The 27379-nt window shown below is 34.4% G+C and overlaps 1 protein-coding gene across 3 annotated transcripts in view; it reads right to left on the bottom strand.

The window, feature by feature from the left end:
* Positions 1–27379, bottom strand: part of Ranbpm (Ran-binding protein M) — a 68083-nt gene that overhangs the window by 6690 nt on the left and 34014 nt on the right. The window contains exons 2-5 of one of the 3 annotated variants that reach the window (XM_064049290.1): positions 9499–9672; positions 9255–9445; positions 320–504; positions 155–267 (exon numbers count right to left, since the gene is read on the bottom strand). In XM_064049290.1, coding sequence (XP_063905360.1) covers positions 155–267; positions 320–504; positions 9255–9445; positions 9499–9672 — 663 coding nt within the window. Of the gene's footprint in view, positions 1–154; positions 268–319; positions 505–9254; positions 9461–9498; positions 9673–27379 lie in introns of all 3 variants that reach the window. The other 2 variants (XM_064049289.1, XM_064049291.1) reach the window with 2 other exon arrangements.

Raw genomic sequence — 27379 nt, 5'->3', positions numbered from 1 at the left:
GTTACAATGCACATATCATAATTAATATCTCCACCCCCACTCAAACGATAATGGCGCCATTTCAGAACTTATTTAAACCATCAGGCACTTTTTTACTTTCAAAGGACTTAATGGTTTATTCAAAATTCAACCACGGACAAGATTGGATACTCACTTTGTCGATTTTTAATAGACACTATATCTTCGTTAAAAGGTTGTTCGGTGATGTGGGCGAAGGCCTCCGCTGTGTTGCAGTAGCCGTGATGGACGAGGTACGTCGATACCATCCTGTCGACAACTTCCTTAACACATTTTTCAAACAAACCGAAAAATCACTTACTTGTTCAATATGGCCTGCCATTCTCCGTGACTTTCTGGTACTGGAAAATCGTTAATTTCCATCCTTGTCCTCGTCCCCAACTCCCTCATCATATCTTCTATATCGAAAACGAACGGCTCCTGGCCGAAATTTGCATCGACTACTTCACCGGGAGTCTGGAGGCCCACCGTCGGATACAAATTCGGCTACACATATTCAAAAACTTTAAAATGGTATCGCGATGCAGATCTGAAAATTTCACAGCAACCATAACGCCACGACAGTTTTCTTGTGGAAACTCGCTTTTGCGTGAAATGATTCGCATTTCTGATAACATTTGAATGACTCAACTCTAGTCCATGTTTGCGGTTGTTACTTTGACTGCAAATTCAAAAGATGTCAATAGATGGAAATTAGGATGCCGTTGGATTTTTGTTAGTGGCGCCGCCCCGTGGCCGGCTAACAACGCTAACACTACCTACAATAAATCATCGAATTACGCGAATGGAACTACGAATTTGTAACAAATATAAATAGATGCGAAAATTGCCGCTACCGAGACGCAGAAAACGCAAATATTCACGAAATTTCAGTCTAATTTTGCTTCGTTCAACATAAACTTGAACCATATAGGGAAAGATCAAGGTTTATGAACTGAAACGAATGACATACGATAGTGATAAATGGCGATAATGAGCCCTCTACTGATTGGTTTCCAATGTCATTATGTGTGCAAGGACGATCTTTCAAGGACCGTTCGTTACTCAAAAATTAAACAATAATTCGGTAAAGCAATTAAACATAAATGCGCATTTAAAAGGTTTTATAAAGCTTTATATTAACTAGTAAAAGTAATCCCACACAGCCACGTGTTGGGTGTCGTTGTTGCATCGGCGTGGGTGGAGAATATTGTTAATTGACATTCATATTCAGTTATGAATTAGCTTACTCTACTTAGTTCGCAGACATGGAACTGAATGTAGACTAAGTATGCATAACAAATTTTGAATCCCTATTTGAGAACTCGATTCGTCCTGCGAAATTAATCACGTATCTGCGTTTGTTTTTATTGTAAAGTGACGTTTGATTAAGTTAAGGCGTAAAATAAAACAATTTTATTAGACGGAACCAATTTTAGCATCAATATGGTTAACCGACTTTTGTATGGGTTTTTAAAACAATACATTTCGATTTTATATTAATGTGGAGGAGCTTATCAAAGTAAATTTGTTATACTTCATTTGTTTGTAATATGAGTGATTAATCATTTTGTGATTTAATACCGTCTTGGTGTTTGTTTAGTATTTTTTCCTTTCTAAAGTTTATTAAGTTGGTATTAAAATAATAATTTTGAAAAGTGTGACACGGCACTCCTTTTATTATGAAACCAAAAATTAAAAGACTACTCAACTGGCAACACAGTACGAAAATGACAACATTGTTTGGGAAGACTTTTGGCGCCAAGATGTGTTGTCAAAAAATTGAGGTTAGTTTTCAATCAAGTCACGTTGTGTTTGTTTATTTTGGCACTATTCACTAGAGTGTTCTTTTTTTTTAAAGACGTTCGCAATACGGAAATTCTACTGTTTTTACTCTCCTCGATTAAACCACTTAAAACACTTAAGTGCGTTAATAATTTTTAAGTGGTATTCCCACACAAAATTGAAACTATTCTTTTAAATTTTTTGGTCGTTTTGCTTTCTTACATTACAAAAGTTACGGTTGTGTGTTCCAGATCAGGGCTAACTTCATCTGAGTAAATTCCATGGGCGAGGTGATTTCCAGAATCAAATATTTTCATGTCACCATAATTCTAAGATATAATTTATGCTAAAATCTGATTTAGCACAGACACGGATTTTATGTCCTCTCCTACATCACATTTACAACGAATAAAACTTGAACTCTCTTATTTATTGCGAGTGCTGTTTTTTTTTTAATAAATATTGTTTTTCCTATCCAATATAGTTTTTTCTATTGTAGCTAGTTGTGCTGTCACATATTCACTTGTACTTTTTGTTTTAAATTTCTTTTTACTTTATGAGCACAAGGTAGTACGTACTGTAATTTCATGTTTTTTTCGATGTTTCGTTAATCTTAGAATATGAAAGAGTAGTTCCCCCTTTTCGTCTGTTTATTACTCCGAAACTATTGATTTAAGGAGTAGTGAAATTTTAGATTTTTAATGATATTACGTAGATGTCAAAATGATAACCATAATTTGTCTGATCGCGATCCCCAAAGGCTATTTTCGGCTTCATTTCGTCGAAAAATTCTAGCACTTTTTCAAAGTCGCCGACTGAAATGCCGAAAATTTTAGGATTTTTAAAAAAATTCGACGTTCGCACCAAATGTTTCGAAAATTTTGGCCCGTGACCGTAAACACACTATATTTTACAGATCAGCATATCGAGATTAAATCCTAGAATTTTTTGTGGATTTTTAGGACACTTTTCCAAAAGCTCAATTTTTCAAAACCTTTTGGATTTTCAAAACCTAGACATTTTATGATTTATTTCTTCGAAAATTCCTATCATTTTTGCAGAATCACACCTAGTGTTTAAAAAATCTTGCTCTGGAAGAATAAAACTTTTACATTTTTCGAAGTAACACCTTGAGATCCATGTCAGAATTTTGTCTGCATTTTTTGGCAACTTTTCTAAAAGCTACATTTTTCAATACCCCTCCATTGTAAAATTACTAAAAATAACAGGATTGTGTTCCCAAAATTTTCTGGGAAAATGGAGTGAGCCGTTCCTGATTTAATCAATAAAATAAATTGACCCATTAGGCGGGATGAGCAAATACATTTTGATCAAAAATTACGCTATGATAACTTTAAAATATTTCCAAGTTTTAAAAGAATGTTTTGCAAAATTTTTTGGTAAATTTTTGTAGACAAATATGGATTCTGCAATTAAGCTCCGCCCCTGAATGTGATAACAAATGAAAAATTCATCACAAGTGAGATATGGGTGGTGGGCGGGGTTTAATCGTTCACTTCTTTCTCTAAATATGTATATACAGTTTTCTTCTACCAACACGATACTTAAAATATGTTTCACATAGTAATTTCTTGTAAAAATAAGGATTTTGCTGAACTCCGCCCCGCCCTCTCACAGCGAATAAAAAAAATTAATCACAATTAAGGGCTAAATATAAGCCCCGCCCACCCGCCCCCATCTCAATTGTGATTATTTTTTTATTTGTTGTGAGCCAGAGGCGGAGCTTAATTGCAAAATTCTTATTTCTCTACAAGAAATTATTATGTGAAACATGTTTTAAATATCTTGCTCTTGAAAAAACTAAATGTATTAAGAAAAGGAAGCAAATAAATAAGCCCCGCCCACCCACTCCTGCCTCAAATTTGATGAATTTTTCATTTGTTGTCAGATCGACGGGCAGAATTTAATTACCAAATCCATAAAATTTACCATTGAAACATGTTTTAAGTTTCTTATTGTGAAAAGGTGACGAAAAAAAAAGTAAACATAGGAAACTTAAAACATGTTTAAAATGGTAAATTTTTGTAGAGAAATATAGATTTTGCAATTAAGCTCCGCCCCTGGATTGATAACGAATGAAAAATTCATCACAACTAGGATATGGGCGGGTGGGCGGGGCTTAATAATTGCCCTCTTTTTCTTAATATATAATTTCTTTCAACAATACGATACTTAAAATATGTATCACATGGCAATTGCTTCAATAGAAATTAGAATTTTGCCAAGCTCCGCCCCTGTCTCACGACAAATAAAAAAATAATAATCACAATTAAGGGCTAAATATATGCCCCGCCCACCCGCCCCATCTCAATTGTGATTATTTTTTTATTGGTTGTGAGAGGGGGGGAGCTTAACTGCAAAATCCGTATTTCTCTACAATAAACACCGTGTGAAACATACTTTAAGTATCGTGTTGTTGAAAAAAACTAAATGTATTAAAAAAAAAAACAATAAATTAGCCCCGCCCACCCACCCCTACCTCAATTATGAATGTGAATTTTTCATTTGTTGTCAGATCGAGGGGCAGACTTTAATTACAAAATCCATAAAATTTACCATTGAAACATCTTTTAGTTTCTTGTTGTGAAAAGGTGACCACGTATATTAAGGGGGGAAAATACACATAGGAAACTTGAATTTTTGTACAGAAATATGGATTTTGCAATTAACCTCCGCCCCTGGTTGTGATAACAAATGAAAAATGCATCACAACTAGGATATAGGCGGGTGGGCGGGGCTTAATCATTGCCTTCTTTTTCTTAATATATAATTTCTTTCAACAATTAATACGATACTTAAAATATGTATCACATGGCAATTTCTTCTATAGAAATTAGAATTTTGCTAAGCTCCGCCCCTGCCTCACGAGAAATAAAAAAAAAATCACAATTAAGGGCTAAATATATGCCCCGCCCACCCGCCCCCATCACAATCTTGATTATTTTTTTATTGGTTCTACAAGAATTACTGCGTGAAACATATTTTAAATATCGTGTTGTTGAAAAAACTAAATACATTAAGAAAAAGAAGCAAATAAATTAGCCCCGCCCACCCACCCCTCCCTCAAATGTGAATTTTTCATTTGTTGTCAGATCGAGGGACAGACTTTAACTACAAAATCCATAAAATTTACCTTTGAAACACGTTTTAAGTTCCTTGTTATGAAAAGGTGACGATGTATATTAAGAAAAAAGACAAAAAAGTAAACATAGGAAACTTAAAATATGTTTAAAATGGTAAATTTTTGTAGACAAATTTGGATTTTGCAATTAAGCTCCGCCCCTGGATGTGATAACAAATGAAAAATTCATCACAACTGAGATATGGGCGGGTGGGCGGGGCTTAATTATTGTTTTTTTTCTTAATATATAATTTCTTCCAAGAATACGATACTTAAAATGTGTCGCATGGTAATTTCTTGTATAGAAATTTGAAGTTTGCTAAGCTTCACCCGCGGCTCACGACGAATAAAAAAAAGTTATAACAATTAAGGGTTAATGTAAGCCCCGCCCACCCACCCCTACCTCAATTGTGATGAATTTTTCATTTGCTGTCAGATCGAGGGGCTGAGTTTAATTACAAAATCCATAAAATTTACCATTGAAGCATGTTTTAAATTTCCTGTTGTGAAAAGAAAAGGCGACTACGTATATTAAGGAAAAAAAAGCAAACATAGGAAACTTAAAACATGTATAAAATGGTACATTTTTGTAAACAAATATGGATTTTGCAATTAAGCTCCGCCCCTGGATGTGATAACAAATGAAAAATTCATCACAACTGAGACATGGGCGGGTGGGCCGGGCTTAATTATTGCCTTTTTTTTCCTAATATATAATTTTTTCCAAGAATACGATACTTAAAACGTGTCACATGGTAATTTCTTGTATAGAAATTTGACGTTTGCTAAGCCCACCCTCGGCTCACGACGAATAAAAAAACTTATAACAATTAACGGTTAATATAAGCCCCGCCCACCCACCCCTACCTCAATTGTGATGAATTTTTCATTTGCTGTCAGATCGAGGGGCTGAGTTTAATTACAAAATCCATAAACTTTACCATTGAAACATGTTTTAAATTTCCTGATGTGAAAAGAAAAGGTGACTACGTATATTAAGGAAAAAAGTAAACATAGGAAACTTTTTGTAAACAAATATGGATTTTGCAATTAAGCTCCGCCCCTGGATGAGATAACAAATGAAAAATTCATCACAACTGAGATATGGGCGGGTGGGTGGGGTTTAATCATTCACTTCTTTCTCTAAATATGTATATACAGTTTTCTTCCACCAACACGATACTTAAAATATGTTTCACATGGTAATTTCTTGGAAAAATAAGGATTTCGCTGAACTCCGCCCCGCCCTCCCAAAGCGAATAAAAAAAAATTAATCACAATTAAGGGCTAAATATAAGCCCCGTCCACCCGCCCCATCTCAATTGTAATTATTTTTTTATTCGCTGTGAGCCGGGGGGCGGAGCTTAATTCCAAAATCCTTATTTCTCTACAAGAAATTACCGCACGAAACTGTTTTAAAGATCGTGCTGTTGAAAAAACTAAATGTAATAAGAAACAGAAGGATATAAATAAGCCCTGCCCACCCGCCCCTACCTCAATTGTGATGAATTTTTCATTTGTTGTTAGATCGAGGGGCAGATTTTATTTACAAAATCCATAACATTTACCATTGAAACATGTTTTAACTTTCTTGTTGTGAAAAGGTGACTACGTAGATTAAGAAAAAAGAAAAAGGTGAACATAGGAAACATAAAACATGTTTAAAATGGTAAATCTTTGTAGACAAATGTGGAATTAAGCTCCGCCTCTGGATGTGATAACAAATGAAAAATTCATCACAACTGAGATATGGGCGGGTCTTAATCATTGGCCTATTTTTTCTTAATATATAATTTCTTACATAGAAATTAGAATTTTGCTAAGCTCGGCCCTCGGCTTACAACGAATAAAAAAATTAATCACAATTAAGGGGTAAATTTAGCCCCGCCCATGCGCCCCCATCTCAATTACGATTATTTTTTTAATGGTTGTGAGCCGGTGGCGGAGCTTAATTGCAAAATCTTTATTTCTCTACGAGAAATTACCGTGTGAAATATATTTTAAGTATGGTATTGTTGAAAAAAATTAAATATATTAAGAAAAAGAAGTAAGTAAATAAGCAACGCCCACTCGCCTCTACCTCAATTGTGATGAATTTTTCATTTGTGTCAGATCGAGGGGCAGTTGTTTGTTTAATTTCAAAATCACTAAAATTTACCACTGAAACATGTTTTAACTTTCTTGTTGTGAAAAAGTGACTACGTATATTAAGAAAAAAAAAAAAAAAAAGAAAAGAAACAGGAATATGGACTTGGCAATTAAGCTCCGCTCCTGGATGTGATAACAAATGAAAAATTCATCACAAATAAGATATGGGCGGGTGGGTGGGGCTTAATCATTTGCTTCTTTTTCTTAATCTATAATTTCTTTCAACAATACCATATTTAATATGTATCACATGGTAGTTTCTTGTTTAGAAATTAGAATTTTGCTAAGCTCCACCCCCGGCTAACGACGAATAAAAAAAAATTAATCACAATTATTAAGGGACTAAATATAAGCCCCGCCCACCCATCCTTACCTCAATTGTGATGAATTATTCATTTGTTCTCAGATCGAGGAGCAGTTTAATTACAAAACCCATAAAATTTACCATTGAAACATGTTTTAAGTTTCCTGTTGTGAAAAGAAAAGGTGACTACGTATATTAAGAAAAAAAAGTAAACATAGGAAACTTAAAACATGTAAAAATGGTAAATTTTTGTCGACAAATACGGACTTTGCAATTAAGCTCCGCCCCTGGATGTGATAACAAATGCAAAATTCATTACAAATGAGATATGGGCGGGTGGGCGGGGCTTAATCGTTCACTTCTTCTTAACATGTACACATTTGTCTTTCAACAACACGATACTTAAACATGTTTCACATGGTAATTTCTTGTCGAAAAATAAGGATTTTGCAATTAAGCTCCGCCTCCGATTCACGGCGATTAAAAAAAAATCATCACAATTGAGATGGGGACGGGAGGGCGGCGCTTACATTTAACCTTTGCATACTAATCATATTTTGCAAATTTTAGACAGGATAAGCAAATATATTTTGATTAAAAATTTAATATGCTTATCATAACTATAAAACATTTGCAAAATTTCAAAGTATTCGGTTTTGCATATTCAAAATTAAATTGCATGTTTTTTATAATTTTGATTTTTTCCAAAAATCTGGAAGTTTCGGGTAAAAACTCAACACGAAGTCCGAAAGTACATGTGTAGGACTACGTTATTTTATACAATTTAAAACTCATTTACTATGTACAATTTTGAACTGACGTCATCACATTATTGGTGGGGATGATTAGACAAATTTTGGTTAGCGTTTTACCATCTACATGATATTCCTCATATAAATGTAAAATTTGACAACAATCGGCCCATTACTTTCGCAGATTATCCGTCTAATAAAAATTGGGACGGCAGACAGACGGACAGACAGACTGACAGACGGAAACGGGAGACCCATTTTTTCGGACTCGATTACAATACTTCCTTTGCGTACGCTCGGGACGCAGAAACGTAAGTTGTGTGCAACTCACAACAGGAGCATCTTATACAGGGTGATGCACAAGTAATAATGAGCCTAATCAAGCCGAAGATGCAACCTAAAATACATTTTCAAAGGTTTCATATATTATAGAATTATTTTTTAACAAAATTTATGGTTTCAATAGGACGCTGCTCCTGCACATTATCAAAGATTTTTTTTCGGGGGCGCGTATTTGGAAAATAAAGTAAAACAAACATAAATTCTACCTCACCAATGTTTAATGCGGATAAAAATATCATGCACCTATGAATCCTTTGCAATGTATTCTGGGTTGCGTTCCCAATTCTGTCGGGCACATTAATACTCGTGAATCACTCTGTATAATAGGTTATAAGAACCCAGCGATCTTCCATCTTCTATCAGTCGATATACTTCGTACTTATTATAACTCATAGAGATCCACTTCCATTGGTTCAACTAGCCACGAACAAAACTATCGAATTTACATTAGTCGCGTCTACAAATAGCACATTTTATTCAATCATTCATGTAAGCTCAAATAAGCTGAAGTATTACCTTCTTTCTAAGTCTAATTTGGAGGGTCCGACTAAAGCAGTAAAATGTGTATGAAAATGGCAACCGACGCACCAAAACAGTGACACATTGCTTTAGTCAAACCCGCCAAAACTCACTGCACTACAGACGACACAACACCACTACTACTCCTACAAGCGCTAAAATCGCCTTAATTCCATTAGCAACTCACGAAATCCCACAACCGCTCCGATACTCCCTTAACAAAAGTGAAACCCTCCACACAGTCGCTCTTTCGCCCCGAACTTACAGGCAAATCTGTGAAGGCGGTGCCTAAGTGGTGTCCATTTTTCGTGTAAAAGCACGTATTATCAATGAGATTGACACCGCATCCGATCACGTCGCCCGTGGTGAAGGTGGGTCCGTATGGTTGTCCGGTGCCGGACGAACAGAACGAGTGGCCGTCGTCGCCGTGATAACCGTACGACTGTTTGTCCCAGCCTAGAAGGACTCCACCTCATTAAGGATACATCGATTGCTACGTCTCCACGTACTTGTATTACCTGGTAATCGGTTCATGTTGACGCCCTGGGCCGACAGGCCGATGCCCATGTAGCCGTCGCGGCCTTTACTGACGATTTTCACCTCGAAGTAGTAGAGGCCGCACGCCGCTGGGATCGGATGCGTTGCTTGGACGCTGGCAGCATCTCGGTGGGTTTTGCCGTGACCTGAAAGACGAAACTCGGGTCAAGTTTGCTGGGTTGTCGAAAGTCGATATCGGCTGTTGAATTGGCAGGGCGATTAGCAATTCGACCACGTGATTGCATTCTTTTAGAAAGTTCATGCAGCGAGAAAGATAAAATACGATCGGGTTGTAGAGTTTATTGGTTCGAAGTGCGAGAAAGGCTCTCAACTGGCTCCGTCGAGCACAAAGTTTTAGTTTAGTTAGTATCAAGATTATTTAGTGGCTCAAAAAATGGAATTTAGGGGTTCAAGGCACTCCAAGCACTATTTTTGTTGGGTAGGATATAACTCCCAGGAGATGGCGAGAAAAGTGATTGTGTAATGTAAAGTCACGTCGTAATTAGTTCCCCGATTAATTTTTTTTTTGAGAAATCATATCTCGTATATCTCAGTGAATGTTACAGGTGCTTCCGCCAATAAATGAATGTTGTTGATCATTGAACTTCCCGACTCAACAGACACATTGTAACTGAATACGGAAATGCAGTTTTATGACAACTCTGCCTATTCATTCTCTTAAAAAAAATATCTCAAAATGTTTTCATGCATTTTGGTTTCTTTGTATGTACTCAATAATACAGACTTATTGTTACATAAAAAAAAAGCTTTCATACTTTGAGAGACACTAAAATTAAGTGAAGGATTATAGGATATTATTCAATTTATTCATCCTCGGTTTCTGGGAACACAGTAACAATATAATTAGTCTTAAAACTAAGAAATTGGTCTAAACAGTTTAGAGAGTACTTCTCATAACCGTGACTCCATTCCGATCGTGTTTCTTCTCTCTTTAATTATTGTTGCGAAAATCTGGATGTTTAGGGTAAAACCTCAACACGGATTCATAAGCTACAAATATAGGAGTATGTTGTATTATAAAATTTAAATGACATTTACTAATGTAAAGTTTAGAGAAAGCGTCAACAAAGTTTGATTACGTTGTGCTATCTACACGACCTTCACAAAATACATATAAAATTTGGCAAATAAAGATAAACAAGTTAACAATGTTTCGTAACATAGTGCAATAGAATCATAGACAGTGGCGGAGTATGGGCCCTACCAATGGAAAAAAATGTCCTCTCAGCAATAATAATATGCTTAACTTCGAATGTTTATGTACATCAAGAGAATACCAAGTAAAAATTTGTCTGATTTGAATGAGTTTCTCAAACCCTCCTAAGAAGAGTTGTTAAAATTAAGTCACTATAGAAAAAATGTTTTGAATATTATTACTATAATTCTTATTGTATCATTATTAAAATAAAGAGGTGCGCATTTTCACATTTTCTAGAAAATTGGGTGACTCGTTAATCTGATCAACATAGATAATATCAGTTACAGCACAAAGAAAAAAAACACGGCCAACCGAAGTTGCACTATGGACTATTATTTTCTGAGTTACTGGTAATGCCATTATACTGTTTTTTTTTACGAAAATTTGGACACTTCGGAAAAAAGTCAAAGCGGATACGTACACCACAAGTATAGATATATATTGTTGTATAACATTTAAATTATTTTTAAAATAGAATTCTTTGAAATGACATCATCAAATTGTTGGTGGGGATGATTAGCCAAATTTTGGTTAGCGTTTCGGCATCTTCATGATACTCTCAATATACCGGGTGTCCCCAATAATGTCAAAGTTTTCAAAACCCTACGTTTAAAATGTTCGCAGTTAATTTTAGGTCCCCTGGTGTTTTATTTTCGGATAAATTTTAAGGACAAATTCTGTTGCTGGATGAACCTGAAAAAATCTTTTGAGCTTTTAGTGTATTATTTTTTACGAGTTTGAAAGTCTTGAGTGCCACAGTGTTTGGGTACCCATGGTGTATTATTTTGGGAGCCCATGGAGATTTTTTTTTGTAAATTAGTACTTGCTAAAATAAAACTGATTTTGGCAAATGACATACCCTCTAAGAAAAGAGAGGGCGGGTGGGCGGGGCTAGTACCTGCTAATATAAGAGTGATTTTGGCAAATGACACCCTCTAGGAAAACGTAGAGAGAATTCTGTTTTGTTACCTGCACAAAAGTTATATTTTCAACATGTGAGGTTGTTTCTTATTATTATTCTTATTATTATTGAAGATTTTAAAGTCGAGCCGCAAGATTTTAAATTATGGTCTGGAATCTTTGACGCTTCATTTTTTTCGAATCAGTTTCTCGATATCTACATCTGAGAATTTTTTGTGGATTTTTAGGCAACTTTTCAAAAATTTCGATTTTTTTTAAATTTCGAGCACTTCGAAAATTACCCAAAGACATTTTCTTGTAGAGTTCGACTTGTAGAAGTTATATTTAGCTTGACTTTTTCGAGGACTCCCACAATTTTTCCGTAATTTATTGATAAATTAAAAAAACAATTTTCGAGATACATTTAAAAATTTCCGAAAATCTTGGTCTGGGACCATTGACGCTTCATATTTTTCGATTCAGCTTCTGGAGATCTATTACATCTGACAATTTTTTGAGGATTTTTAGGCACGTTTTCAAAACTTTCGATTTTTCAAAATTAATTTTTTAATTATTTTTCGAGCACTCCTCGAAAATTACCCAAATACATTTTCTTGTTAAGTTCGAAGTCTATAAAAGTTATATTCGGGTTGACTTCTTCGAAAATTGCTACAATTTTTCTACAATTTATTGATAAAATAAAAAATGACAATTTTCAAAAATTTTATAAAATTCATTATCGAACAAATTTTCGAAAACCTTGGTCTGGGACCACTGACGCTTTATATTTATCGAATCAGCTTTTCGAGACTTGTAGTTGAGAATTTTTTGAGAATTTATTTGTAGACAACTGTTAAAAAATTTCAATTTTTTGAAATGAATTTTTTTTACCGTTTGTCGAACACTTCGAAAATTGCCCAAAAACATTTTCTTCTAGAGTTCGACTTGCAGAAATTAAATTCGGCTTAACTTTTTCGAAAATTCCCACAATTTCTCCAGAATTTAATGACAAAATAAAAAATTGAAATTTTTCCAGAAAAAAAAAAAATCATTATCAAACAGATTTTCAAAATCCTGGGTCTGAGACCATTGACGCTTCATATTTTTCGAATTAGCTTTTTGGGATATGCATTTCAGAATTTTTGAGGATTTTTAGGCAACTTTTCAAAACTTTCGATTTTTCAAAATTAATTTTTTAATTATTTTTCCAGCACTCTTCGAAAATTACCCAAAGACATTTTTTGTAAAGTTCGAACTCTAAAAGTTATATTCGACTTGACTGCTTCGAAAATTGCTACAACTTCTCTAGAATTTATTGATAAAATAAAAGACAATTTTCAAAATTTTTTAAAATTTCATTATCGAACAAATTTTCGAAAACCTTGGTCTGGGACCACTGACGCTTTATATTTATCGAATCAGCTTCCCGAGACTTGTAGTTGAGAATTTTTTGAGAATTTGTAGACAACTGTTAAAAAATTTCAATTTTCTGAAATGAATTTTTTTACAGTTTTCCGAACACACTTCGAAAATTGCCCCAAAAACATTTTCTTCTAGAGTTCGATTTGCAGAAGTTAAATTCGGCTTAACTTTTTCGAAAATTCCCACAATTTCTCCAGAATTTAATGACAAAATAAAAAATTGAAATTTTTCCAGAAAATAAAAAAAAATCATTATCAAACAGATTTTCAAAATCCTGGGTCTGAGACCATTGATGCTTCATATTTTTCGAATTAGCTTTTTGGGATCTGTATTTCAGAATTTTTGAGGATTTTTAGGCAACTTTTCAAAACTTTCGATTTTTCAAAATTAATTTTTTAATTATTTTTCTAGCACTCTTCGAAAATTACCCAAAGGCATTTTTTTGTAAAGTTCGAACTCTAAAAGTTATATTCGACTTGACTGCTTCGAAAATTGCTACAATTTTTCTAGAATTTATTGATAAAATAAAAAATGACAATTTTCAAGAATTTTAAAAAATTTCATTATCGAACAAATTTTCGAAAACCTTGGTCTGGGACCATTGACGCTTTATATTTATCGAATCAGCTTCCCGAGATCTGTTGGGAATTTTTTGAGAATTTGTAAACAACTGTTAAAAAATTTCAATTTTTTGAAATGATTTTTTTTACCGTTTGTCGAACACACTTCGAAAGTTGCCCAAAAACATTTTCTTCTAGAGTTCGACTTGCAGAAGTTAAATTTGGCTTAACTTTTTTGGAAAATTTCCACACTTTCTCCTTAATGATAAAATAAAAAATTGGCATTTTTCCAGAAAATAAAAAAAAACACTATCAAACAGATTTTTAAAATCCTGGGTCTGACACCGTTGACGCTTCATATTTTTCGAATTAGCTTTTCGGGATCTATATCTCAGAATTTTTTGAGGATTTTTAGGCAACTGTTAAAAATTTTCAATTTTTTTTAATTAATTTTTTTACCGTTTTCCGAACACACTTCGAAAATTGTCCAAAAACATTTTCTTCTAGAGTTCGACTTGCAGAAGTTAAATTCGGCTTAACTTTTTCGAAAATTCCCACAATTTCTCCAGAATTTAATGATAAAATAAAAATTGACATTTTTCCAATAAAAAAAAAATCATCATCAAACAGATTTTCATAATCCTGGGTCTGAGACCATTGACGCTTCATATTTTTCGAATTAGCTTTTCGGGATCTATATCTCAGAATTTTTTTGAGGATTTTTAGGCAACTTTTCAAAACTTTCGAGTTTTCAACCCTGTAAGAAAAGAGAGGGCGGGTGGGCGAGGCTAGTACCTGCTAAGATAACACTGGCTTTAGCAAATGACGTAGAGACTCCAAAGCACTTAAATTCTTCCCAAACAGGAATACCTAGAACCTCAAGATTTTCTTAAATTAAAAAAAAAACAGCGTTCCAAAATTAACTCAGAAACAGGTCAGGTCAAAATTTTCCAAAAATAGAACACCAAAGTCCCTCAAAATTGTTTTAAATAATTTACAAAAAAGCACTTAAGACATTTTCAAATTCATTAAAAATAAAACACTAAAGGCTCAAAAGATTTTTTCAACAAAACAACAGATTCCTTTAAATTTATTCGAAATTAAAACACCAGAGGACCTAAAATTAACTGCGAACATTTTTAACTGCTTATTCGATTTTTTTTTAATTAATTTAAAAAAAATTTGGGGGACTTTTCCATTTTTGGAAAATTCTGACCTGACCTGTTTTTAAGTTAATTTTGGGACCCCGTTTTTTTTTTTAATTTAAAATAATCTTGAGGTTCTAGGTATTCTTGTTTGGAAAGAATTTAAAAGTGTTTTGGAGCCTCTAATGTGTTTTCTTATAATAATGTATTTAAATTTCTTAAAGGATGCGTCATTTACGGGAATTAGTCTCATCTTAGCAGGTATTAGCCCCGCCCACCCACCCTCTCTTTTCTTAGAGGATGTCTCATCTGCCAAACTCAGTTTTATCTGGGCAGCTGCTAGCCCCGCCCACCCACCCGCTCTTTTCTTGGAAGGTATATCATTTGCCAAAATCAGTCTTATCTTAGCAAGTACTGATGACTAACTTTTACAAATAATGATTAAAATTTGGATACATTACGAGTTTACTTATATGCACAAGGCAGGAATGTTGAACGTCTTCTTATAAAGAATTTTTGAATTATTTTTTTGAGTCTCCCGAAACCCCCGTACATAACGTATTGAAGAGGTAATCCGACATTTTCCAGACACCCGGTATATACAACAATTGGTCCAGTAATTTCGGAGATTATCTGTCTAATAAAAATCGACACAGCAGACAGACGGACGGACGGACGGACGGACAGACAGACGGAAGCTTGAGACCATTTTTTCCGTAATCTATAACCTCGTAGTAGCTAAAGGGCAGAATATTTTTTTTTGTATTTACTATTCATTTTTATTAAAATTAGTTCCGAAAACATTAATTCTGAGGAATATTTTCGGGTACACGAAATTTTAGCAATTCAAAATCAGTAAAATTACACATGAAAAGTTCTCACCTAATTAACAATGTAAACAAACGAAAAGTAAAAGTTTCTCCCAACAACAAAGCAAATTCCAAAAATATGAAAATTCACTAAAATTAAACATAATTTCACTTTCAGTTAAAAAAAAAACTTTTAACATCCATTTGTTTACAGGAGAAACCAAAACCACAATTAACTTTTACTCAAGACACATAAATAAATTTACCCAAAATGATTTATTTTATCAGATAATATGGACATTTTTAATGCGTTTTATAGCTATCAAATTATTGTAACTACATCCTGCGAACTAGTCGGATTCATTAAATAATAACGACACAAATATAATAACAGGTATAACACAGATGTTGCTTAGACCCAGGAAACGTTTTCTCCAGCCGTGAAAGAAGGTTTATAACTTCTAGACAAAAAATTTGGTACCAGCTAGAAAACACAGGTGTCTAATTTTTGGCGTTGTTAAGATGACTTGCAAATGTTCCTGAATCCTTTCCTTCATTCATTCCTTAAAAACCATCGGACGGTAATTTACTTTTACTTCCCAGAAATCACGTTAGGGTAAAAGCGCCAAAGAGAACGCAATACCCAAGACACGCTGACTTTTTTTTGTTTGTTCACACTAAAAATCGGTTTAGCACGCATTATTTTCGCTATAGCTTGCAAGAAATGCATACTTTCACTCTAAGAAAAAGCTGTTTCTCTAGTTTTAGTTCTTAATGTGCTTGCTAAATAGTTTTTCTTAAACGAATCGAACAAGGGAGGCTCATTTAACGATTGCGACATGTTGCGCATGCGTAAATCGTGCCTAAGATGACACTTTAACATTTGTCTAATCGTTAAATTTGTCTTCGTTCTATTATAATGGTTATTTGTCGGAAATCAAACCCGGACTGTTTTTATAAAAAGTCGTGGAATGACCGCAGTCTGTCTGTTTTAAACACTCGAGGAGAATTTTCGGGGATTTAATTCGTAATCAGGGACTGTCAACGTGTCACGCAGAAATAACTTTCGAAGTAGAGGCTTTCGCTATGAAAATTTAATGAACACGAGAAGTTTGAGTGTTGTTCTCTACGAATTCGGATATTTTTCATTCAAATAATCATGCAACATAAAAAACAAATCAAGTTATAGAACTTTTATTTGACAAACGACAAAAGTGACAGTTGGTACCGTGGCGCCATCTAAACACACCGAGAGAACAGACCGCAATGAAACGATTTAATAAAACCTGTTACTGTCAATCTGTCAATATTCTGTGTTTTTCCAGAAATAACACGCGAAAGTCAAAAATAATTACCTGATCATAACTACGTACTTCATTATCAACTGAATAAGCCGTCCGTCAGGTTTTACCGGTGCAAAATTTCTAAATCCCCATTGAAATGTCCCCAAATTGCTTCTACAGCACATTTTTCGTTTCCCACAATTGAAAAAACCCCTCCCCTAACCTCGAAAAGGGTTGACGGGGTGCACCCAAATATCAAAGGGTAACAAACACGCGACACCCGGATTGATTTTCTTACCACCGAAATACCTGCGTGTTCGCTACACACGCTGTCATTAAATTGAAAACGGCCATAAAACTTCATCAAGTCGAATTTCGAAAAATTACTTCCTCGAATAATTCCGACAAAAACCCCACGAGTTTAATCAAGTCTCGCATGCTTTCCGCAACTCGCGTCAAACCTGTTGAATCCGGTGCCAACATGCAAGAAACGATGCTATTGATTTATCTTCGCAGACGCTAATTCTAATTTATAATGGGATTGCACAAGCTTCTCATGCTGACTCATGAGAATCCGAATCAAATCCATCTGCTATTTGCAAGTGCGAACGCAAGGCCACCGACCTGGGGGTTGGATGAGCGCGTGAGGGCAGACGCAGATTCAATACCACCTGTCTAGAAAGTTCTTTGCCCTGTGATTTGGCCCGACGGTCTGAACTAGCAGACAATTCTGACGTGATTTAACAGGACGCTATTATCTTTGATCTTGAGTACAATGCAATAATCCCCGGTCGGGGAACACCTGGTGCTTAACCCACCCACCTCACGCCGGAATTCCGGGAAGTCGCAACTCGGCCTTTGTGGTTAGTCAGTGTGTTAAAACTGTGTAAGTAGCGACCAGATAAACGACTAAGGTGAAAATGCGCCTTTATTATTGTTTTTTTTTTTTTTTTTTGACTTAACCCACACACAATACCGATGACCATTCGCAAGGTTGAATTTCTGTCTCCCAAATTAACATTTATTCACTTCCCGAGTAATAACAATGACCAGTATTGCAAGAAAGCTAGGTTGAACGGGTCTGTCACATATCTTAGAATACGAAAATGTAAGTTTCCGGAATCAAGATAAGACGGTAAAACGGTTCCTTTCATTTTGAGACACAATGAAATAAAGGAGACTCATTAAAATATACTTATTCTTTGCTCCGATTATGAAATGAATGTGAGTTCAAGGTCAATACATGTTTTCTCTTGAAAGCTTTGATGATATCTCTTGGCTAAAAAAGATTGTCTACTGTATCCAGTATGTGCAAAAAATTGGTCGAAGGATTTTAGGTATCTCCCCACTCTCCGAAGCGTAACGAATACCACGCCCCAGTCATGGCCTATTATTTTCATGAAGATTTCTTGTCTAGGAAAAAACCAGCCCATTTTTTTCGTAATATCTTAATTTTAACTATTTTTTTATCTTTGAATCATTCACATTCATTATTTTAAGTAATTCGAAGCACAATTCAGCGCTTTTGTTATTAATAAACCTGACTTATCAGCTTTCGAGTTGATCGTGTGTCGAAAATAACACTATATATGTTTCAGAGATTCTTATAGAGCTTGTTTTTTTCTTCTGAATTGATTAATGCATTATACTTTGAACACCCATACTCCGCCACTGCCTTTAACTCGAACATATTATGTTATGACGACACTCTGTTAACTTACTTATATTTGTCTGGAGTTTAGTTCTCTATCCATGATAGGAAACGGATTGACAATTGAATAGAAGCAGTGTAATACTAATAATGACAGTACCGTATTTTCAGTTTTTTTGAGAATGGGATAAACCATTCTTGATTTGTTCAATACAAAAAAAAGTTGCCCGGCCCCGGCTTTAATCCCCAGACCTCTTGTCTGTGAAGCGGACGCGTTATCCTTGACTACAACTGTAATAATGAAAGATCGTATTATTATTATCGTCTAAAAGCACAACGAATTAAACAATAAAAACATATAAAAATTGGTCTGAGGTTTTATGACAGCCCCTATAAGTAAAAAAATATTGATAAAAGGACAGCAAAAAAAATTGGCTGAAGTTTATTTCGATATTCTCATTTCACACATCTCATATCTCTATTTTTCTCATGTTTCTCTTTTCCCACTTCTTCCAATTTCCCATATCGCACTTCGCATTTTTCATTTCGTCCCATTTCGCACATCTCGTTTCTCATTTCGCACGTTTCCGTTTTTCTATCGCACATCTCATCGCGGGGGCGCAAATTACAAGTATGGACGACATGCAGTATTAACTTCGAATGTTTATGTAAAAAAAAATGTTGCCCCGCCTCCTTAAATACAATCTAACAAATCCAATTTTTTTCGAAAAATTATAAAATTAATTTTGCAAAATTTCATTTATTTTATGATAGCTCCTGCACGTAAAAAAATAGAGATACAAGTCACAGTGAAAAAAATTGGCCGAAGTTGATTTCGACAATCTCATTACGCACATCTCATTTCCTCATTTTCCTTTTTTTTTCATGTTTCTCTTTTCTCATTTCTTCCAATTTTCCATTTCCCACTTCGCATTTCTCATTTCGTCCCATTTCGCACATCTCGTTTCTCAATTCGCACGTTTCCGTTTTCCTATCGCACATCTCATCGCGGGGGCGCAAATTACAAGTATGGACGACATACAGTATTAACTTCGAATGTTTATGTAAAAAAAAAATGTTGCCCCGCCTCCTTAAATACAATCTAACAAATCCAATTTTTTTCGAAAAATTATAAAATTAGATTTTACAAAATTTCATTTATTTTATGATAGTACCTGCAAGTAAAAAATAGAAATACAAGTCACAGCGAAAAAATTGGCCGAAGTTGATTTCGACAATCTCATTACGCACATCTCATTTCCCCATTTTAATTTTCCTCATTTTCCTTTTTTCCCATGTTTCTCTTTTCTCATTTCTTCCAATTTTCCATTTCGCACTTCGCATTTTGTCCCATTTCGCACATCTCGTGTCTCATTTCGCACGTTTCCGTTTTCTTATCGCATATCTCATCGCGGGGGCGCAAATTACAAGTATGGACGACATACAGTATTAACTTAGAATGTTTATGTAAAAAAAAAAATGTTTGCCCGCCTCCTTAAATACAATCCAACAAATCCAATTTTTTTTCGAAAAATTATAAAATTAGATTTTGCAAAATTTCATTTATTTTATGATAGCCCCTGCAAGTTAAAAAATAGAGATACAAGTCACAGCGAAAAAATTGGCCGAAGTTGATTTCGACAATCTCATTTCGCACATCTCAATTCCCTATTTTAATTTTCCTCATTTTCCTTTTTTCTCATGTTTCTCTTTTCTCATTTCTTCCAATTTTCCATTTCGCACGTCGCATTTCTCATTTCGTCCACCCCATTTCCCACATCACGATTCTCATTTCGCACGTTTCCGTTTTCCTATCGCACATCTCATCGTGAGGGCGCAAATTACAAGTATGGACGACATACAGTATATCAAAACCAAATAACCAACGAGAAAAATGTATTCTTAGCAATGGCATACTTAACTTCGAGTGTTTATGTTTATACTGCGAAGCAATTAGCGACCGCATCCTTTTGTGTAAAATTTGATTGATTTTGTCTCCTTAAACAGAGGACAGAACGGTCGGTATATTATTTTGGGTAGAGCTGTTATTGTAATAATGATAATTTTGTTATTACTAAATATAAAAAAAAGTCGAGTATGAGATCCGAACTCACTCGTGCGACCTTATTCGAACACGCAGAAATCTGAAACTGTTTTGTATTTTTGAAGAAGGACAGTGTGTAGTCCGAAACCGGTAACAAAAAATTGGTCTAAAGAGTTTAGACAGTACTTCCCTCGCTGTCGGAAACTTGACGACTGCATGCCTATTGTGTTTTTTTTCTCATTACATTTTTGTAGTGGGAATTTAAAAACAAATTGCGATGACGTCATCAACATTTTTGCAAGGACACGTATATCAGTTGGGATAGATGTAGTGTAATACTAAGAATAAAATTATTATATTCTCAAATTTTCGGGAAAATGAATTGGGTCGTTTGAATATTGATTTGTAATAATCAATAAAATAACGAAACAATTTACTCACGTATACCTACGTATCAGAGGCAACTGAAAATCGTGTATGTATAAACATTGTTAATTTAAGATGACAGGCGTAACAGCATACGTGAGAGCCAAACACAGAAACTGGAAACAAAACGACCGTCGGTTTTATTGCTTCGACTTCCGCTTATTATATAAAACATTGGGTTTTATTTTAATTCTTGACGGTGAAATTCACAATTGGTTGATTATAAACATGTCTATTTCATATTCGCGGAATCAAGTGAACGCATAAAACAAATGCAGGTCTGTAATGTTAAAGTCGATGTAAATAAGCGTGCTACCCTTATGTTTCAACCGAGTTTTTCCTTTAACAAATTTTGTGTCTACCAAATTGGGTTGGTTGGGGTGTAATACTAATAATAAGTGTTGCCTTTAATTTAATCAATAAAATAAATTGACTTCATTAATTTTTTTGAACCTCCTCTTAAGAAAATCTAAAAAATATGAATGGAATGATAAATCACAAGTACAAACTCATCATATTTTTTGCATTTTAGATAGGATTTATTCAGCAAAATTTAAGGGTGACGTCATCAATTTTTTTAGGAGGGATGAACAAATACATTTTGAACAAAAGTTTACCATGCTTATAATAACTTTAAAATATTCCCAAGATTTCAAAGCATTCGGTTTTGTAATTCCTGATTAAATCGATAAAATAAATTCACGCCTTCATTAATTTTTTTGAGTCACCCTGCATATGCAAATCCAAAAATATGAATGGAATGATAAATCACAAGTACAGACTCATCATATTTTGTACATTTTAGATACGATTTATTCGGAAAACTTTTGAGCTGACGTCATCAGTTTTTTGTAGAAGATAACCAAATATATTTTGACTAAAAATTTATTATGCTCTTTATAACCTTAAAACATCTGCAAGATTTCAAAGCATTCGGTTTTGTAGTTCCTGATTAAATCAATAAAATAAATTTACGCATTCATTAATTTTTTTGAGTCACTCTGTATATGCAAATCCAAAAAATATGAATGGAGTGATAAATGACAAGTACAGGCTCATCATATTTTGTACATTTTAGATATGATTTATTCGGCAAACTTTCAAGCTGACGTCATCAAGTTTTTGGAGGGGATAAACAAATATATTTTGACTAAACATTTATTATGCTCTTTATGACCTTAAAACATCTGCAAGATTTCAGAGCATTCGGTTTTGTAGTTCCTGATTAAATCAATAAAATATATTTACGCATTCATTAATTTTTTTGAGTCACCCTGTATATGCAAATCCAAAAAATATTAATGGAGTGATAGTTCACAAGTACAGACTCATCATATTTTGTACATTTTAGATATGATTTATTCCACAAACTTTTGAGCTGACGTCATCAAGTTTTTGGAGGGGATAAGCAAATATTTTTTGACTAAAGATTTATGATGCTCTTTATAGCCTTAAAACATCTGCAACATTTCAAAGCATTCTGGTTAGCAGATTAAAAATTAAATTTCAAAATGTTGTTTTATAATTTTGATTTTTTTTCCAAAAATCTGGACGTTTCGGGTGAAAATTCGATTCAGAGTTGTAAACTACATGTGTAGGACTATGTTATTTTATACAATTGAAAACCCATTTACTATGTACAATTTTGAAGTGACGTCATCGCTTTAGTGGTGGGGATGATTCGACAAATTTTGGTTAGCGTTTTACCATCTACATGATATTCTTAATATAAGTACAAAATTTCACAACAATCGGTCCAGTACTTTCGGAGATTATCTGTCTAATAAAAATCCGTGACAACAGACGGACAGACGGACAGACGGACAGACGGACAGACAGACGGAAATGGGAGACCTATTTCTTCGTCTTCTAGGGGTCATGAAAGATCGAGAAAACGTAAAAGTAGAGAGTCGGCCGACGGACTCGATTACAATACTTCCTTTGCTTACGCTCGGGAAGTAAAAATAAAAAAATATAAAAAGTCGACAGAAAAAGCGTTTTATTAGAACACAGAAGAAAAAATATTTAGTATTACCAGTCTAATAAAAATTCGGACAGACGACAGCCAGACTGACAGACCCACGGACGGAAACGGAAGACCTATTTTTCGTACTCTAGGGGTCATAAAATGAAAACATGAAAGTAGTCAATCTCCCAATCGACTTGATTACAATACTTCGTTAGCTGACGCTCGGAAAGTAATAATAAAGAAAATTACGGTAGATTCAAAAACCACAAGTATAGGAGTCTATTATTTCATAAAATTTAGATAATTTTGACTACGCAATATAATGAGTGGAAAATGAAAATATTGGTGGGGATGATCAGACAGATTTTGGTTAGCGTTTTACCATTTACATGATACTCCTAAATTACATATAAAAATACATATAAAATTTGACGAAAATCGGTCCAGTAGTTTCGAAGATTATGTCTATTAAAAATCAATACAGACGACAGACGGGATCGGGAGATCACTTTTTCGAACTCTAGGGGTCATAAAACGTCGAGAAAACATGAAAGCAGCCAATTGGATACTATTAGAATACTTCTTTTTTTTCAGTAATAGTGTAATAAACAAAAAAAAAAAGCGCGTTGTAAGTCCAAAGTCGCACATTGAGGTACAAAAGGTTGTCAATTTCGATTTTTGTTCGTAGAAAACCTCAAGACGGATTCATAAACCACAGGTACAGGAGTATGTTATTTTATAAAATTTAAAGAGTATTTACCACGCCAAATGTACTACATTCTTGGTGGGGATCATTAAATAATTTTAGTTAGGATTTTATCATTTTCACGAAATTCCTACCATAGATTAAAAATTTGACAATTCGGAAATTATCTGTCGAATAAAAAGACAGATGGCAGACAGAGACGGAAAGGGGAGACTTATTGTTTCATACTCTTGGGCAGGGGCGGCTGGTGCCAGAGGGCACAAGGGCACGTGCTCCCCCAAAATTACAACGTCTACAAACACACTGGACATTGCAAAATAGTAATTTTCAATATTTAAAAAATTATTCGGAAATTTCTGTCATAATTATCAGAACTATTTTTTTTACCTCGCTCCACTTGCATAAAATGTTGTGCTGATAAAACCGAAGACGGAGACCAAATGCTGGCTGATTTAGACGTTTTGTTTATACCGTTGCCATGGAAACCGTGCGTCTAGTCGCGGTATTACACTGGAATCGGGTCGTGTTTCGACAGTGCCCACCAGCAGTAACTCAATTGCGTCCTTTAATTTTCATTCTGCGTGAGTGAATTTGTTTGATTTTAAATAAAAATAATGAATTCGGTAAAATTTTAGTGAAAAATTTAGGGAGAACCACCCCCGATTTATTAATAAAAAAAAAAAAAATATTTTGTTCTGTGTTTTTTACTTTCCTTGAATGTATTTTTGTATTTATTTCCATCACACAATTTCGTCTATTAACAGCCTTTTATATCTTCATATTTAACTCATCAATCAAATTTGTGTCTCCCATTTCAATAAGTCACGAGCCGCCACTGTTCTTGGGGCCATGAAATGTCAAGAAAAGATGAAGTAGTCATTCGCCGGATGCAATTATTACAATACAATATTTCACATAAATTTCAAACAAGTTTTATTTAATAAAATTTTGAGATAACGTTATCAGATATTTGGCGTTTTTGAACAGGCAAATTGTGATTATCGGTTTACTATTTAAGTATTCACACTACAATTTTAACGCTAAGTTAAATGACATCATCGCAAAAATTTATTAAACAAATGTTTGTTAAAAAATGTGCTTGGAGATGCAAGGTTGTTTGCACTTTAGTAATCAATTTTTATTGTTCATACAGGATGTTTAAAGAAATTAATACGATGATCAACTTAATTTTATTGGTCACATAAAAAATGTTTCATCCCTAAAATTTTGGAAACGCACTTTTAATTAGTATACTGTATGTACCAAAACTGATATTTAATTATACTTCAAGGATACTGTTTAAGGTCTTCAGATAAAAATTCATGTTCAAGAATTCTGATCGTCTATTACGTTAAAAAACTCTTAAAATTTGCATAAGTCTGACACTCGAACACTGACTCCACCCACACGTTGTTTAATTTTTTCCCCTAGATTTCGTCAAAGTTCTATTTCGAGGACCCCAACCCAAACCAAAACCGCCGACTTTTTCCCCGTCTCTATCACGTCCCTGAAAACCAAAATACTTGACCCGACCAATTACCGCCAGACATTCTGACATCTCTTATAAATATTCATTCCGGACCCCGAAAACACCTGACCCTTATTCCGGCTTTCTCGCGTCAACAAAAAGCAGTTTCCATTTTCTCTGCGAAACCGCAGCACACAATTAAACTCTTCATCGCCGAAAACACCGGACCATCGTGTAGAGGAGACGGGGACGAGGCAACCCATGCCATTATCGTTAGTACAACGACCTGCTAGGGGAAGGCGGCCGGATGGTGGTCAACGCGGATGCAAATCCGTGACGTCACCTTGGGTACAGTCTGCGCCAAAACAATGGACATTGCGGCTGGGGGTGCCGATTTGGTGACTTCATGTAACTGGGTCAAGGCTGTCGCAGTCTACGCCCGCTATTGTTGAGGTGTGGAATTACGTATGTCGTTTACCAAGGAAAATCGGTAATGAAATCGTTATATATCAAGATTGGTTAATGTTGATGAATGTAGGGGATTTAGGTACACGTGTGGAAAAATGGTACGGTTTGAACAATGAATGGAATGGGACCTTGTCTGTCAAATCCATGATAAGTGAATAACGTTTTCGTTTTTTTGAATACAATCGATAGAGTGACGCACTGTCTCTGACAACGCGAGGTTCATGAATAAGTCGACGTATGATGGAAGGCGCACTGGAAGTGACGTATATTTTATTAAAGTGGAATTCAATAGGGGTTTATTCCTTGATAATATAACGGTTTTAGATTTTTTTCTAGTTTAGTAAGTACAACTTTCAATTGAGAATAAATACACACAAAACAGGTAATCATAGAGATAATCTGGTCGTTCACCCCCAAAGAAAAATAGCGACCTTGTTACTTCATAAAATAATCACTAAAACCTTCACCTCAAATCGAATATCGTATCATAAACGTGATACCATTCTTTTAATACATCTTGTCAACCCCACTTCGTTCTAAAAACATCAATACTAATGAGTAATCCGTAATAAACGAGTTTGACTTACAAATTTAATATCTCCCTTCTGTCATTTAATGCCTTCAGGTCATTCCCAAGCCTTTTTAAAATTTCAAAAGTGAAGAATCGTTGATTTGGCTCATGAACAACAAATGTGAAAGTGATTACGCTAACCGTATACGTGATTTTAGCCACAGCTTTCATTGTAACCAACAAATTCCTTTATTGCCAAAACAGCAGAAATTTACTCTATAAATCTTTTTTAAAGAATTACAAAAACAAATTATTTTTTTTAATTTGATTTCTTTTTTCTTGACAAAATATTACCATGAATTGGACGAGCAATTTGAGAAACGTTTTTCCGTCGCATAACTCGCGGGCAAATTCAGGTGTGGCAGTCGGAATCAGGTCGGAGGTTAAGACGCCATTCAGGACAAGAATAGAGCAAAAAGGAGGAAGATGAATTGAAGCTGTAACGGGAGACACAATTAAACGGTGGATATAACGTGAAACAATTAATGAAATCTAATTCTAATTCCGTCGTGAATGGTTTTTTAAATGGCAAATTAGTGAGGTTATGTAGCAGGAAATTCGTGATTGTTTAATGAAACTATATTAGAGCCTACATGCCCATATAATATAGAAGAATTCTGTTATTGCACAACCAAGATTAATTTAATATTGGAATTTATTGACTAATTCCTAAAGAAAGAGGTCAAGTGAAAGATTATTGAGTTTATATCCCGTTAACGCGTTTTCAAACTTATTTTTTCAAAAGATCAAAACACGATAACTAATCAAAGGTGAACGCGATAGATAAAGCCAAAGTACTAAACCGCATCATTTATTAATTTTTTGTCATTCTGAATAATCAATTATACATAAGGTGTCACTCAAAACAACCACTGAAATATCAAAGAGAATGGTGAATTGTTAACAGCTGTTCTGCTATTGATTTTGCATTGATACAACCGCATTATTTTAAGAAACCATAAACTCCGAACAGGGAGCCGAGACGGCCGACGAATTAGTAAAGTATTATGTATTTAAAGACCAGTTTTACTACAAGAAATAGTGAATAATGAAAATTATGATAATAAACAAAATCAAGGCAAATTCTATACCACCCCAAGTTTAGGAGGAGTATGTTATTTTATAAAATTTATATGGTACGTACGAAGCAAAATTTGGGTATGATGCAAAATTTGGGTATGATGCAAAATTTGACAAAAATCAGTTCGGTAG

This window comes from Zophobas morio, unplaced genomic scaffold, assembly GCF_036711695.1.
Source record: "Zophobas morio isolate AGI-343-1 ecotype UQ-CSIRO unplaced genomic scaffold, CSIRO_AGI_Zmor_V1 ptg000007l, whole genome shotgun sequence".
Lineage (NCBI taxonomy): Eukaryota > Metazoa > Arthropoda > Insecta > Coleoptera > Tenebrionidae > Zophobas > Zophobas morio.
The sequence above is the reverse complement of the archived record's forward strand: the minus strand, read 5'-3'. Positions and strand labels throughout refer to the sequence as shown.